The 17,385-nt window shown below is 42.1% G+C and overlaps 1 protein-coding gene across 2 annotated transcripts in view; it reads left to right on the top strand.

The window, feature by feature from the left end:
- The window catches only part of ap1b1 (adaptor related protein complex 1 subunit beta 1), a 29,367-nt gene extending 13,113 nt beyond the window's left edge, over positions 1 to 16,254 (top strand). For both annotated transcript variants that reach the window (XM_061817047.1, XM_061817046.1), the window contains exons 14-22: positions 78 to 279; positions 1,115 to 1,144; positions 1,220 to 1,357; positions 1,442 to 1,587; positions 1,670 to 1,799; positions 5,742 to 5,826; positions 6,124 to 6,210; positions 7,324 to 7,478; positions 15,262 to 16,254. In XM_061817047.1, the coding sequence (XP_061673031.1) occupies positions 78 to 279; positions 1,115 to 1,144; positions 1,220 to 1,357; positions 1,442 to 1,587; positions 1,670 to 1,799; positions 5,742 to 5,826; positions 6,124 to 6,210; positions 7,324 to 7,478; positions 15,262 to 15,336 (1,048 nt within the window). In that variant the 3' untranslated portion in view covers positions 15,337 to 16,254. The remainder of the gene's footprint in view (positions 1 to 77; positions 280 to 1,114; positions 1,145 to 1,219; positions 1,358 to 1,441; positions 1,588 to 1,669; positions 1,800 to 5,741; positions 5,827 to 6,123; positions 6,211 to 7,323; positions 7,479 to 15,261) is intronic.
- Positions 16,255 to 17,385: the final 1,131 nt, after the last annotated feature.

Here is a 17,385-nt window from a genome sequence, read left to right on the forward strand (position 1 = left end):
ATTATATCACTTTTGCCTGATGAGCAATGTCTTTCTACGTGTGATATTTGATTTTTCTCTTCTTTTATTCCTGATAGTGGGGAAAGCGTCGAGAGCCCGGAACCGGGTTCTTCTGCCGTCACTTCTGAGCCGCCCCCTGCTGTCATCCCATCCCAAGACCTTCTGGGTGACCTGCTCAATCTGGACCTGACACCCACATCCGCAACTGGACCACCGCCCCCCTCCTCCACCATGCAGATGGGGGCCATGGACCTTCTTGGAGGAGGACTGGATAGCCTGGTAAATGTTTTTTTTTTTTTTTTTTTTTTTGCTCTACCACAGTGGTATCTTTCCTTTTTATTACACTTTAATTTTTAACCTTTTTTTTTTTTAAATTATTATTTTCACAATGTTGTTTTTCCTCCCTTGTTCAATGCTGCACCTGCAGATGGGCGATGACTCTGAGCCGGTAACAAGACGGAGGGGAGGGCACATTTTGAAATCATGCTAGCATTAGAATTATTATTATTTTGTCATCTATTTTTATTCACATACATAATTTTATTGATCAACTATTACCAAGACAAGTAGGTGGGCCCGGACCCCCATCTCTTGTCTTACCTACGAGCGCTGCAATTTATTTCATCTTTCAATCAGCCGCCCGCTCCCCCGCGGACGGACACTCCTCAGTCACCGCAGCCCCCCCATCACTCCCCATCGCCCCCAGATCACAGCCCCACTGAGGTTGGTCCAGAGGACCTTACTGGCGAGCGACTAGAATCCACCCTCGTCACCTGCGTCGCCGCTGTGATCGCTAGATTAGTTTCCCTATTTATCTGATCTGTGCCTTTAATTTTTCCACAGTTTCGATTATATGTTCCCTGTGTATAGTGTTAGTGATACACCACTTCCTACATGCAATACTTTAGCATTCTTTGTCACTTTTTTTTTAACACCACTTTAACCACCATTAGCAGCGTAGGCTCAACTTTTTCCCAGTAAAATGTTTGATCTGCCCCTCCCTAGTTTCCCATGCTTGCAGCTGCTCACTCTTCATCCAAGTTTCTCAGTGCTGCACAATATCCCAGTATCACGTTGCACGAGTCAATAACCTAACTTTCTGATTCACTTCCAGCTGGGCGGAGACCTTGGAGGAAGTCCTGCCGTAAGTTGTTTCAATTCACCTCAACCTTCGAGCGGCTTTGCACTGATTAATTCATTTTATCTCGTGACCCTGCAGATGACAGCTGGCTTCGGCGCACCCCCCGCTGCCGTGCCACCTTCGTTCACCGCCCCTGTAAGCGGCGGTCTGGACGACTTGTTTGACCTTGGCGGTGGAGTTGGTATGCCGATGGGATCTTACGTGGCTCCCAAAACAGTGAGTGGAACGAACATGTGCCATTGAATGACTTTAAAACGCTGCTGGATTCTGATTGATAGAATTTTTTTTTTCTTTTTGTAGCTTTGGCTTCCTGCTATGAAGGCCAAAGGTCTGGAGATTTCAGGCACGTTTGGTCGTCGAGCTGGGGTCGTTCAAATGGAGATGACCCTCACAAACAAAGCAATGAGTGTTATGACTGATTTTGCCATACAGTTCAACAGAAACAGGTATCTAATCTAATCTTGTGAGTTAGCCGTGATCCGTAAATTTAGAACTATTTGCCATTTACACTGCTCTTTCCGGCTTTAGTTTTGGTTTGGCTCCTGCCGGTCCTCTCCAGGTTCTCACCCCAGTTAGCCCAAACCAGAGTATCGAAGCAGTCCTTCCTCTCAATACTGTGGGACCTGTCATGAAGATGGAGCCTCTCAATAACTTGCAGGTGACACGCTCAAAATGTTTAATTCCCCAATGCGGGTGGAAAACCTGCCTGATGATTTTCCAACATTGACCTTTGTCTCAAACATGTGATTTTTCCATTCCATTCTGCCTTTTTAAATTGCATTGATTAAAAAAAAAAAAAAAAAAAAATTATATATATGTGTATGTATATGTATGTGTATGTATGTATATGTATGTATGTATATATGTATGTGTATATGTATGTATATATGTATGTATATATATGTATATATGTATGTATATATATGTATATAGTCTCCGTTTTTATGCAATATTCCGACCGTAACCCGTGCCAGAATCCACACTCGGTCAAATCCCAGTCTGACTTTTGCAAGCAAGGTGGAAGATTAGATACATGTCTGTTGATTGGTCGTATGTGTTCCTCCTGACCAGGGTTAGGTTAGGGTTAGCTGTAAGGAGCGAAGTTCCCACTATGTTCAGCGACTTAATTCGCAGAATCGATCGACCTGGTAAAGCATTGTGCACATGGTGTCAGAATACTACTGACCATGGATCAAAAGGTTTCAAGGCATTGGAAGTTCTCGCGAAACGACAAAAAACACATCAACCACTGAAAGCAACGAAAACAAACTTTTCCATAGTTGCTACATTAAGATGTCAAGCCAAGAATTAACCCCAGTTGCAGACGGTGAGAGTTCAGAAGTAATTACTTGTGAAAATGTCCATTATTTACTGATAACGACAGATGACGTTAATAATTGTTGTCAAATTCATGTTTCAATCATTTACTAAAACAAGAAATTAAAAAGTTTTTGAATGGATATGATATACACGCACATGAAAGCATGCTTGCATGCCATGATGCAAATCTGAATTAAATTTGGTAGTTTACTTAGTTGAATTCGTATTTCAATTTGTAAATTTTTGGGGTAAAGGTTTGCACCTAAATAATGAATGATCATATTGTGTACATTTTGAAAACAATTGCATTTTTTTTTTAGATGTACTAGATAGATTTCATTCATAATACAATTTATAAAACTTGCACGTTAAAATTGAAGATCATGCTTGCAGCCCCTAGCTAGTTTTCAGTCTTTTTTCGTTCAGTCAAATCACATCTGTTTGTCTTTAATTTCAATGTATCACATGTGTTAGTGGTAGTTTTAAAATAGTTTTTGTTCCTCCAATTTTATTTGTACAGTTTTTTTTTTACTTTCATATGATTCATGAATAGTTGTAAAACAAAATATTTAGTGGTTAAAATATTAAATTTTTTGGGCTTCACGCTTTACTATTTTTGATGCATTTTAGGTGTACTAGCTGTGTGACAATGCTGCTGAAAAGTTTTAGTTACTTTGAATAAGACCAACACAACAGTGGCATGCAGTAGTTTGAATCGGGGAGAATAGCGGCTGAAGGGATGCAAGAGGTGGGGGCAGCCATAAGTGGTCATGCAACATGTGGTTCCTTTGTGTCTCTTAGCCCTTCTCTGGCTTTCTAATTAACTTTGATGGGCACCGTTCTCTAGTCCAGGAACTTTGAAGTAGAGTATTTTTTAAACCACTGATATGTGGTCACATTTTTTGTAGCCTTATAATTGCCTGGAACCTTTCATGGCAAATGTGCACATTAAAGAGAGAAGCTTTGGTGGCATTTTATAGAAACATTGCGACTGCGGGCTATTCATAATTAATTGCGGTCACCTGCTGTGTGGAGCGGGGTGCCAAACCCTCAAGTGATCGGTTTAGCTAAGATAGCAGATTGCTTCATTAACTGTAGCCTCATTAATCATTCATCTGCACTTGTGCTTTATCTCCCTGATGCTGCGTTAAGAATATTCCTCTGGTGCTCATGTAGGTGTTCTTCAGTGGCAACTTGTGTCGTTAACAGCTGGAGCTAGACAAGAGTGGATTGTCCATTTGTGCATGTGAAGTTCGGAACACTCCATAATAACTGTTACTAGCAAGCCCGTGTTATCCTTTTTAAAAGAATTAGGGGATGATATGGGATGAACTAAATTGCATGTTCACGCTAACATATTGGTAGTCATATGGCATGTCCAATGTTCCCTCTAAGCTGCGCAACTGCGCATTTGCGCACTCGTCGCACACTCAGGGCAGAGGGAAAACAGATTGAGCACACTGAACTACAGCCTGACGTGTTTTTTTTTTTTCTTTTCTTGCTGCTGCTCAGGCACACCGGGCCACACATGCTACTTCCTTGTTTACCTGACACCGCCCCCCTCCATTTTAAAGGGGTATACTCATAATTACAAACACCGGGGTATGTGAATAATCGAAGAAAAAGTGGTGAAATTGGATGAGATTTTCTCTCATTTTTTTGAGTGAAAAAGGTTTGGTCCGAAGCGCAAATAGAAAGTACAGGATGAGATGGTGTATAATGTTAAAATTCTACCTTTGCACAGCCTGATGAAGGATGAAAGCACAGATGATACAGTGCACAAAAAGCTAATTCTGTATTTTAAATATCGGGGACAACATAACGTTAACCCTAAAACTGTGGGAGCTTTCAACAGGCATTGCGGAAGATATACTGCAAGCAATAATTCAGTTTTACACCAAGAAAAACAGACGGGGATATCATTGTGGGTTAAAAAAAAAAAAAAAAAAAAAAACCAAGCTGGTAGCGATAATTCTAATTTATAGTTAATAGTTGTCTTGGTAGGTATTTGTAATATATGTAGAAGTAAATGTCATGGATTTTTTGTTTGTTGACATTTTCAGTGTAAGTTTGCAAAAAAATGTTCTGATGGGACTGTAATATGAACCTTTTAATGAGCCATGTAACGTAAATGAATGACGCTGATCTGACCACAAAGCATGCGTCTGTTGCTCACAGTGGTCAAAGGGGGCGCTCACGGGCTTAGTGTGTTTGCTCAGACACTGATAAATTAGAGGGAACATTGGGCATGTGCTCCATGGATTGTTTTTTTTTTCCTTCCTTTTTACTAATATTACAAATATTGCAGGTGCTAAATTGTGTTCTCTCGCTCTAGCACGTTGCAAACATGTTTGCTTAAGCAATCAAGTTTGCACTCATTTTTCCTTAGTCAGGAGTCATCCTGTTATCTCTTAATGGTAGTCGGCCCAACTCGCCACGCTTCTCTCAGCAGATTTGCTTGTTGTTGCAGTTACTTGGAACAGTTGGACTTTTTCACTTAACATAAATTATGTTAAGAATAAACATAAAAAATAATCAAAATATAAATAAACCTTTCTGAAAAGTTTATACTTTTTTTTTTCATTTGAAATATAGACCTACAGTACTGTTGAATGCCTTTTTTAAATTTCACTTGCTTACTTACCACATGCATGTTTGTAATTTTTTCATAAAAACTAATTGAAATGACCCTCAACAGCTACTAGCAAATACAATAGTTTTCATAAAAAATGTATTACCCCTGTAAGAGAGAATTTTTTTAAAAATATTTTTTCCCACACTTTTATATACAGAGAAAAAAAAATACAATTAACTTACATTCATTAACAGTGGTATTATAATACCTTTATAAATGACAGAATAGGAGGGTTTCTCTCATCTCCAATTATCTGATCTAATAGGTCATCATCAACCAAGTTCAAGAGAGAAATTAATTTAATGGATTTTACATAGCGGCTATAGTTAATGGTAGAACTGCATTGTACTGCATCATGCTAAAATCTTTCTTTCTTCTGTGCGCCAAACGGGGCAATCAAAAACAGAACAATATTTTACTGTAATAACCATTTTTAATTGCAAGGCAGAAAATCTTAATGTGCATGTGGACCTAATGTTGCTAGGGAAATGTTCTACTCTTACAAAGAAAATGTGTTCTTGTGTGACATAAGATTTGAGTGTCTAACGAAAGCTATTTCGTGCGACACTTGACACATAATTAATTTTTGCATGGTTTTTTTTTCCTGCTATCTCCCCGCTTAAACACCACCCGGCCGTCTCCTAGGTGGCCGTTAAGAACAACATTGACGTCTTCTACTTCAGCTGCCAGTACCCCATCAGCATGCTCTTCGTAGAGGACGGAAAGATGGGTGAGTGGTTTTGCTGCAGCTCTTCACGCAATGCCTTCCAATCTCTCCTGTCGCCAAGGACAACATCTGTTAGTAAGGGGCTTATTGTCAGATTACCTTTTAGAGGTAATGTGGCGGTTCTAATGCACTTTTTTGTTTCCTGTACAGTATTTAATTTCAAATCTTTTTTTGGGTGTGGGCGTATTGCTGCTTTGTTCATAACAGAATATCTGACACGCCATTTTTCTTTACTCATATTGTCTGTCTCATGAGCACAAAGACTTAGTACTCACGTTGCGCCTGTCTTTTCATCTGCAGAGCGACAAGTCTTCCTTGCCACGTGGAAAGACATTCCGAATGAAAATGAGTCCAAGTTCCAGCTCAACGACTGCCATCTTAACTCAGGTGACAGGGTCCTTACCGTAGACTGGTGTCACGCTTCATATAGCCTGACACATATAAAATTCATTTTGCATTAAATTCAAGCAAACGGTATGTAATGACAATTCATGGAGAACGTGTTTTTTTACGCGAGCAGTGGAGGAGCCGAGCTGGAGAAAGAAATGCTAATGACACCTTAATGGATATTTTACATCACTATTATTTTTTTCTTGTGAGAAAAAAATTGTTCAATGTGCTGGTGCAACACATCAGGAAGTCAGGCCCTGTGAACGACTTATACTGTAATTCCCACCCTGCAGAGCGCACCTGGTTATAAGCCTCACCCAGTACATTTGTAAAGGAAATACCATTTGGTACTTGCAGTTGTTTAAAAGCCACACTAACGCTAGCACCGCCACCACAGTAACGCTTGCGCCCCCGAGCTAACGCTTGCGCCCCCGAGCTAACGCTTGCGCCCCCGAGCTAACGCTTGCGCCCCCGAGCTAACGCTTGCGCCCCCGAGCTAACAGGGCCAGTTTAAAAAAAAAAAAAAAAAAACATACCGGTAAAAATCACTGGGGCCAGAAGATCGCAGTACCGTATTTCCCAGCCTACAGAGCGCACCTGGTTATAAGCCTCACAGAGTACATTTGTAAAGGAAATACCATTTGGTACATACATACTACGTAGCCATGTAAAAGCCACAAGTGCCCATTGAAACCGACATTGAAACACAAGATATTTACAAAGAAAGATGGTACACAGAGAGTTTAATGCTGGCGCCGCCGCGCTCACGCTCATGCTAGCGCCGACGCTAACCAGCGCTAACAGGGCTGGTTAAAAAAAACATACTGGTAAAAATCACTGAGACACGACAGTAACACCCTAGCGCAGCACTAACAGGGCCGTACCGGTAAAAGTCACTTCCTCGGCATATATATTCCACCAGTCTCACTCTTACCTTTTCGACTTGAGTGCCCCCTTTGCGGCCGTTAGAAAAAAATGCACAATTTAGCCTCATCGCCGCATAAACTGCACGGTTGAAACCGTGGGGGGGGAGTCGCGTCTTATTGTCCGGAAATTACGGTAATTTGTATATGATTGACTAGGTCGTCCTTTTTTACTCTTTTTCTAAAGATGCCGCCTCGAGCAAACTGCACAGCAGCAACATCTTCACCATAGCCAAGCGAACTGTGGAGGGTCAGGATATGCTGTACCAGTCCATGAAACTCACCAATGGAATTTGGGTGCTCGCCGAGCTCAGGGCCCAGGCAGGAAACCCCAACTACACGGTGAGTTCACACAGGGTTTCAAACATGTTTTCATTGTATTACCCGAGACTGGAAATGTTTGCGTCCTTCATCAAGGCCAAGTTTGAATTATATTATCTGAATAAATAAATCAATCAATAAGGTACACAACTGACTTTGATTGATCAACATGAATCAGAAAGCTTTATGCCCATCAAAAAAAGATGACAGCGTTTACAGCTCTCAGAGAATTAGCAACCAAACAAAAAGGCACTCTTTTTAAGTATGGGGATGCTTAATTGATCCTAAGTGATTTTCCTTTTTCTTTTATCCAGAGTTCATAATAATTTCATAATATTCCCCCCCCCACCACCACCACCATTTGATGTTACTGAATGTTAATCTCAAATCATTCAAAATGTTGCCAACCCCAGTTTGACTAGAACATTGAGATACTGCACTTTCAGATTAAACAAATACCGTAATTTCCTGCCAACAGAGCGCACCTGGTTATAAGCCTCATCGAGTACACATGTAAAGGAAATGCCATTTGGTACATACGTACGCCGCAGCTGTGTCAAAGCCGTAAGTGCCAACATTGAAACCCACATTGAAACAAGAGATATTTACAAAGAAAGATGGTACACACAGTTTAATGCTAGCGCAACGCTAGCGCTGCGCGAACAAGGCCGGTTAAAAAAAACATACAAGTAAAAATCATTGAGACACAGCAATAACACGTTAGCGCTAACAGGGCCGGACCGGTAAAAATCACTTCCTCGGCACCTATATTCCACCTGCAGTCTCACTCTTACCTTTTATCGCTCAAGTGCCCCTTTGCTGCCGTTTGGGGGAAAAAAAACCGCACAAATTAGCCGCATCACCACATAAACTGCAGGGTTGAAAGCGTGTGGGGGAAAAAAGTCGCGGCTAATAGGCCGGAAATTATGGTATATGTTGTGTTCTCCAGCCAATTTGAGTGTTATCAACAAGCTCCTCCTGAACTAAATTTGAATTGTAGTGTTTAGTGAAGCATTTCTAGTGACAATATTGTAATATGTACCTGGGTGTCTCTTCCATATTGTCTGCGTACGTAACAAACGGGAAATGATGTCTAGATAGGTATATAGATAATGATGCGCAATAATGAGGGAGTTGAAAGAGACTGAGTGGGAAGACAGGTGATGATTGTACTAGGAGTCCAATTTTGCCGCGTGCATGCTTGCGTGCGTGCATTTTGATGCGGAGCGTCTGAGCTTGTCTCAGCTTTGATGGATCGTGTTTGGCTTTGATTTTCTGCATAACGAGTCCTGAATGACAACCTTGGCGCGACCTCCACACTACTGCTGCTCATGTCATCTTTTTGTTTTCTTCTGGCTAGGCGACTCCATTTGGCACCTTGTTGTTATTTCCCCAATAAGCAGAATTTTCTCCTGTTTTATACCTTGTGAGAAATGCAGTATGTGTGTGTGTGTGTGTGGTGTGTGTGTGTGTGTGTGTGTGTGTATGTATATATATATATATATATACATACACACAACCACATTATGAGGTACAAAAAAACAACATTAAAAAAATTGCTACGTTGCGATGTAGTTTGCAATGGTGTCAGCTTTTTATTTATGACCAATCAAATACAAAATGAGAACATTTGCTTGATGCTACAGTAGGCGAAACCTCACACACAGACATATTTCTGATGTCACGCCCCAGGCCACACCCCTTAAAGGTCAAGTGTCATCACTATAAATATTCTAAAATAGATATTGAAATGAAAAATACACATGACATTATTCACTTCAGTGTCTACATGAAAACATTAATGAGCGCGACATCCATGCGCAAAGTTGCGGAAATCTCATTTGACATTCAAGTGGTCGCCATATTGGCTGCATCTACTGCTCGTGACGTCACCCGGACATTAGCCATTGACAACACGCTTTGTCCTCTACTGTGGGACACGGAAGCTCTTTTCGAAGAATAGAACATCTCACAATCGAGCCAGGCCGCTTTACGGCGGTGTCGTCGCACGCAGCTGAGTGCGCCATTGCCCACATAGCTGCTGCTGTCCGCAAGCCCGATGCGGCAGCCTTCGCTAGCGAGCCCGACGCGGCAGCCTTCGCTAGCGAGCCCGACGCGGCAGCCTTCGCTAGCGAGCCCGACGCGGCAGCCTTCGCTAGCGAGCCTGACGTGATAGCCGGGCCTAAGCGCACATCGAGACATTTATCACCCCTGTCATACGTACGCAGATCTTTTGTTACGTGATGAAAGACCGATTACGTGGTCCACCCCGTGCAATTTTTTTTTTTTTTAGTAGCTGTATACACACCTACCTGTCATTTGGAACCCACGAAGCTCTCGTCCTTTGCACCCGTGCAATCCATTTTTCACGACAAACTTGGTCTCTTTGTAAAGTATGAAGAATTAATCCATCCTCCCGAGTGTTCGAACAATATCCAGCAATACAACGAGCCGGCATTTTGTCTTACACGAAGGAAGAATGAGTTACCTTCCAGCGGGTAAAACTAGTGGAAACATACAAGACCGCTTGAGTGGGTGTCTGCTACTAACGTCACTTCCTGCTTGTCAAAAAGAAATCCCTTGAGAGAATTTTCATGGTGGGAGTTACAAAAAGCCATATACTTCAAAAAACGGATGGGTCCATACCGGCTGCCGTTTTTTCCATTATTAAACGTACAAAAAAAAATCATCCATTTCATGACACTTGAACTTTAAAGGCACATAGTTATTGTGACTGCTTGTCCTAACGTAATTACACCTTGTGTTGTTTTTTTTGTTTTATTTTTCAGAGTAGGTTTGGAACGATTCATTGTTTAATCCACGATCAACTGATGCTCAAATTAAATTACTTTTATAATCAATCATTTTGAGACTTAGTTTAATTTAAAGTTGCTCAAATCTGAATTTCAGCTTCTCAAAAGTACTGTAATTCCCGCCTCAGCTCAATATGCCTCACCCAGTACATTTGTAAAGGAAATACCATTTGGTACATACATAGGGCGCAGCCGTGTAAAAGCCGCAAGTGCCCACATTAAAACAGACATTGAAACACAAGATATTTACAAAGACTGTACACAGAGAGTTTAACGCTAGCGCCGCCACACAAACGCTAGTGCTGCTGCCGTGCTATTGCTAGTGCTACTGCTGCTGCGCTAACAGGCCCAGTTAAAAAAAAAAAAACATAGTGGTGAAAATCACTCAGACACGGCAGTAACACGCTAGCGGAGCGCAAACAGGGTAGGACCGGTAAAAGTCACTTCCTTGGCACCTATATTCCACTGGTCTCTTACTTTTTCCGCCCAAGTGCCCCCTTGCGGCTGTTAGAAAAAAAAATGCACAAATTGGCCGCATCACCGCAGAAGCCGCAGGGTCAAAAGCGTGTGAAAAAGTTGCGGTTTATAGGCCGGAAATTACGATAAATACTATCAGATTCCTCTATGAAAGCAGACTGATTATCATGAGACTTTTGATAATTTGATTTGACTTGTAATGGCCAAAACCAGTGACTGAATCATAATCAGTTTTTTTTTTAATTATAAAGGACGGAAATAAAATAATAATAATTTTATCTCTTAGATGTGATTAGATTGTGCATATTCCCCCAGGCCAGTGTGTGTTTTTTTTTTTTTTTTTTTTTTTTTTTTTTTTTCTTACCTCCTTGTGAGGCACATACTGAAATAAAAGCATGTTTAAATAATTGATGTCCGCGGCGAACACTTAGCATTTGACGAGCGCTTAACTTTAGACTCAGCACTTTGTGTGTGTGTGTGTGTGTGTGAGTGCATTTGGGATGCTTCGTTGCGTTATTCGATGAAAGAGAAAAGTTTGCGGTTTATGTTCACAGTTTGTTCTGACGCTCGCCTCTGAGCTGCTTCCACTTTGTTCCTTGGCACGGCACGCTAAAGCCATGTCGGCGGAGACTATTTTTAGACAAGCCCTGCCACTGCACATTTTTTTTGGCCTCTATCGCGATCCGGAAGAAAATATGTGAACTCAAATTGTTCCAATGAAGTGAAATAGCCTCACTCGAGGAGCCTTCTCCCGAAAGAAGCGACTTAATTGTGCTTCGGCTCTCCCAAGACACTTTTTTTTTTTTTTTCTTGTACTTGCATTTTATAGATTTATGCCAATTCTGCACTCAATTTCTCCACCAGGTTTAGCTATGAATGAATAAATTTGACTTTAGAGGCTCACAATGCAAGCAAAATGTCACGGGAGTAAAACAGGAGAAACAACTTAAGTCGAGTTGGAGAAATGGAGCGCGGCTTCATTTGGACACATTCTCATCTGCCATCTCGTGTCCCCATAGCAACTGTGTGACCAATGATGTCGGCGCGCTTGTCTCCCCCCCTTCTCCCCTCTTCAGATAGTAATTGTATGGGTTTGGTTAAACTGCGTTTTAACGTGACGTTCTTCAAAAGTCCATCCCGATATTCTGTTGCATGTTTCATATACAAAGATAGATCTGTCGTCAATTATTGCTGAAATAACATGAAATTGATGAGACTGTAATTGGCTGAAACGGATAATGACAAACCACAATACTTCTGCGACAATGTTCTTAGGATAATTGTGGGGTTTTCTTTCTTTCAGAAATGATTAAATAATTTTGCTCACGGTCAGTTTTACAATTCCTCATTAAAGGGCCACTGTCATGAAATGGATGATGTTTAGTATGTTATTAATGGAAAAAAAATGCAGCCGCTATGGACCCATCCGTTTTTTTTCACCACAAAACATGATTTTGACGTATACAGCTTTTTGTAACACCCGCCATGAAAATTCTTCTCGAGGGATTTCTTTTCGACAAGAAGCAGGAAGTGACGTGAGTAGCAGACGCCCACTCAAGCGGTCTTGTATGTTTCCACTAGTTTTACCTGCTGGAAGATAGCTCGTTGTTCCTTCGTGTTAGCCAAAATGCCGGCTCGTTGTAGTGCTGGATATTGTTCGAACGCTTGGGAGGATGGATTCATTCTTTATACTTTTCAAAAAGACCAAGTTTGTCGTGAAAAATTGATTGCACGGGAGCAAAGGACGAGAGCTTTGTGGGTTCCAAATGATAGGTAGGTGTGTATACAGCTACTAAAAAAAAAATAGCTTGGGGCGGACCACGTAATCGGTCTTTCATCACGTAACAAAAGATCCGCGTACGTATGACGGGTGATAAATGTCAACAACATCCCAAAAATCATGCATTGATTGGAGACTCTAAATTGCCCGTGGGTGTGATTGGGAGTGTGAATGGTTGTTTTTGTCTGCCCTGTGATTGGCTGGCAATCCACTTCAGGATCCAAAACTAGCTGGGATAGGTTCCAGCACTCCCGCGACCCTCGTGAGGATAAGCGGCTCAGATAATGAATGGATGAATGGATTATGCTCACTACAACACATCAAAAGGATGCTCCTATTCAATTTAATGTAGTATTTAAAAACAAATGTATCAATAACCAGTAATTGATCAATAACATCAAATGCCTATCACAGTAGTCATGTATGTTTATTGATATATTAACCAATAATTATACATATCATAAAAAGGAAGGAGAAAAGGGTAAATGTAGTAAGGCTTACGTTGTGCTTTTTTTTTTCTTTTCCATTTCTGTTCACCTGTTAGGTCAAGCAGAAAGGAAGCGCAGTGTTATGCTGGAGCAGTTTTACTGTCACAGCGAACTTATTAAAATGCCACTGTGGGTTCTTTGTATTCCGATGGATAGTTGAGATTTACAGTCGTTCCGTTAAAGTTTTTGAAGGGGAGCGATGGGGGGAAAAAAACGAAGGAAAATCTCATTAAATAACAGGAAAATAAGTCAACAAAAGATGAGGAAAGTAAAGCACTATGACACACAGGATTCGAGTGTTGTATGGGTTAGTAGTACGACACCCAATGAGGGAAGGACAAGAAATATATAGGACAGGACTTGACGGTTCAAGAGGGGAGACATCCAGGACAGGCGTCGTGGACCTGTTCAGTTGAAGTGCGGTGGGAGCGGCTCTGTAAATTCTAAACCGATAGAGGACCAGAATGTAAGCGAGATGCTCTCCCAAGAAATTTGCATAGTTTGAGTGAATGAGTCCCAGTGGTGTGTCTGCAGACTCGGACAATTTGAATTTGATACAGTTTTGCATGCACAACAAGGGTCAGAAGTGTCCTGCAATTGATGAGCCAGCACCACTGGACCCAATCAAGAGGCAGGCAGGGTTGGACCCAGGAGTCTTCCTGAAAGCGGCCTAGTGGACCAGAAAGCTCCCACACTGAGAGATCCGGAGTGGTCCCGCCAAGGATCACCAAAAACCGGCCGTAAGGAAAAAAAATGCCGCCCCCTCTCATGCAACTCCTGCCACCCCCACCCTGCCCCACGAACGGAATACACCCAAGTGGTCGAAGTGGTCAAGGAATTTTGAAGGGTTTTGAATACCAGTCAGCTTGAGAACGTAGCCTTCAGGGCTCTGTTTGAAAAAGAAAAAAAAAATATATCAGGAAAAATCTACCAGAATGGGGGTGCTCAATGCATCGATTGCGATCGACTGGTACCAAAAAAAAAAGACGTCAGCCAATATTCCCTCTAAACTGCGCGTGTGCGCAATTGTGCACTGCTGATGCAGTCTTTTCACAGATATTCTGCGTTGCGTGCCAAAAAATATAATAATAAAAATCCAATGAAAATTGAAAGTATAGCATACAACTATTCAGTTTGTGGCATTGTGCAATGTGATTCAATGAGTGAGTGTCACATCCAATGGCACAATTCACATACGTGCTGTAAAAAAATGAAAAGAAGCCACTGGTTTCTTTTAGGCAGCACACGGAACGTTCTCTAACAACGACCGCTGCTCCAGCACACTCCCCCCACACCCCTCCCTGGCTCTTAAAGACGTACACTCATAATCACATTTGTTACAGTACTTACGTGACATATCAGTGTGTTTTATAATGACAGTGTCCACAGTCTGGGCAACGTAGAGCAAAGACGAGTTAGACATGCTGCTTATGTTTACTTTCGAAAGTTAAAAAAGAAATGCTGTCGTTTTAAGATGCAGTGACTGTCGCAGTATGTGAATAATCGAAGAATAAGTGGTTAAACCAGGCGAGATTTTCTCTTTTCTGAGTGGGAAAGGTCTGGTCTGAAGCCAGAGTTGAAAGTGCAGGATGAGATGGTGTATAATGTTAAAATTCCACCTTGGCACAGCCTGATCCAGGATGAAAGCACATACACTCCAGTACACACAAAGCTAATTCTGTGTTTTAAACATTGGATCATCACCATCCCCCCCAGCCCCTAGAACTACTAGAACATATGAACTTTATCATCACATCAGTCTGTAGGGATCTAAATGGTGGCACATCTGTGCTGGTTCCTATGTGTGAATGTGTTACTTCTAAACACAGCCACATCCCCCATTATGAGGGTGTGTACAATTGCGCAACCACATTTGCAGTTTTTCCACTCCCTCTCTTGAAAATATATAATTGCATTTGTCAATTGAGTTGTAGGGGTGAGGTCATATTATTAATGGAAAATGATTTGAAGTTTTATATTACCCTCCTGACTTTATAACCCGAAATCCCGGATTTTGAACAGGGGCGTGCCGACCTTTTATGCGCACCGTAGGAGCCGTCTCACCTCTGATCCTTCTTCTGAAGGTGGAAAATCCCAATCGAACCATATCCAACCAACCCCCCCCCCCCATGTGAGGAAAGAAACTCTGCTAACCTCTGCTACGAATGCGCAGCAACACTTGGCCACTTCCTGTGAAGTTTCCACCCATTGCGATGTGGTTTAATCCCTGTTGTGATCTTCCTCAGGTCTCCCTGAGATGCAGAGCCCCCGAAGTTTCCCAGTGTGTGTTCCAGAGCTACGAGGCGGTGCTCAAGAACTGAGAGAGGGAGTTGTGGGGAGCGGGGGTTGGGGGGGGGGGAACCAAATAAGACACTGACCGGCCAGACGCCGCCGTCTGCTTCTCCTGCCCGTGGACCAGGTCTCAGTCGTGGAGTGCGGGACGCACCGGTTGCTCCAAAACGTCCTTCAACCAGCTTCTCTTATTTGTTCCTTTCGTCATCCGTTGCTTCATTTCGAATCGTTTCGGTCCTAATTGAGTTTGTACAAGTCGTTAACTGCCCTCAAATAATCCAAAATGTGCAAGTCCAGCTCGGTTCTACCGGAGTCATCATCTTAGAGACCCGATAGTACGCTTCCATGGGTCGGTTCTTGCAGTCACATCCACAGTCTTGATTTATTTAGTTTGCCATCTACTGAAATGCCGCCATCCAAGTACGTGTATGTGAGCTTGCAGGCAGGGTGTGTTGGATTCATAATTGTTTATCTTTCATTTTGACACCTATATCTGGACTTCTTTTTGACCGAAACAGACCCCCCCTTACCCCCCGCGCCCGATCGTAGTCGTTACTTTCTTGAGTTTTTGCATTTTGCATCAGCGCAGCGGCACAACGTGTCCAGCCGAAGAGGACCGTAAAATGGCGACGCAGCAGTTGGTAACACTGAAGTAATCAACGCGCATGTTTGTATGACGGGTTAGAACGGCGGTCTCGCCTTCTTACTCTGAAGATTAATTTGATTTTTTTTTTTTTTTTCCCCAAAACAGTCACTGCACCGATGCGCTTTTCATCAGCTCGGCTGGGTCTCAGCAACTTGTCACCTTTTATATCGATTGATTCGCAGGTGGCGGTGTGTTGCCAGTGTTTTGGGTAGGAGGGGACTATATGGAATCATTTTTTTTTCTCGATTGTCCTTTGTGTGTATAGCATCAAAAAAAGAGAAATATTAAAGTTCTTGATCAATCCCGCTGTACTGCTTTTTTTTTTGGTCTGTTTCAAGCCAACACGAACCCGGCTGACTTCATATTTTTCGTCATTACCGAAGTGCCCCAAACCAATGGACCTTTCTGATGGTGATTTTAAGCTCCGCCCCCTTAGCCGCAAGCTTCCAAAATGGCGATTGAACAGAACATGTTTCAAGTCGATTCTCTGTCGCGTATTCCAGATAATATTGCAGTATGTTTTTTGCCAAATGCGATAGACTTGTCCAAGAGAGTTCTACAGAGAGGTCTCAACTATTTCACGCAGGGATATGTACACGGAATTAAGATTTTGGACAGAGCAGGACGCAATGTCAGAGTGACAGCGAAATGTTAGCGATCGATGCAACAAAAAAATGTTTGACGCCTCACAAACTTCACATTGAAATCCAACAGGATAAAATCGTGGAATCGTACTGCGCATGTAAAGCAGGGTGAGTACTTTTTGCTTGGAAAGATCGCGAGTAATATCATTGTAGTCTTTACAAGTGAGTGGGTGTATTCATTTGACCCAGTGCTCTGTCTTAAAAGTCCGATGTGATACAAATAAGCAAATAGACATTTCTCTTGCACGGCATGGCGCATTTACGCATCGCTAACTCGACTCTTCGGCATAAAGGGTTACACGCTTCATTCAGCACGTCAGTGATACACTAATAAAGTGAAATTTGTTCTCCAATGTATAAATCACTTATGATAATGAAATCAAACTCAGAGAAGATACAGTACTTCTCCCTCACTTACCTTCGAACATACAGCCTTGTGTTTGTTGATATTGTCCACATTTAGTTTTACGTGCGGTCTTCCACGAGCCTTAATCCATCGTAGACGCTTCCTTCAACTGTGTTTTAGGCTTTGGAAAATGAATCAATCTAGCAGGCTATCTTTCATCAGAAATGCACGTTCCGCGAGCGCATCTGAGGACCATTTTCTTCGTAACATTAACTTTTCCAAGCGCCTGCTACTGACAACCAGCAATGCTTGTGGGACAATATGGCGGCGAGGGCGTGTCAAGACAATGCAGCTATCTGATTGGCTATTACTGTACGAGTGATTGACAGGTCGGAAAGGTCCATTCACGGATTAAATTTTATCAGTTGTACTGTCCTGGTAG

The sequence above is a fragment of the Syngnathoides biaculeatus genome, chromosome 4, assembly GCF_019802595.1.
Source record: "Syngnathoides biaculeatus isolate LvHL_M chromosome 4, ASM1980259v1, whole genome shotgun sequence".
Classification (NCBI taxonomy): domain Eukaryota; kingdom Metazoa; phylum Chordata; class Actinopteri; order Syngnathiformes; family Syngnathidae; genus Syngnathoides; species Syngnathoides biaculeatus.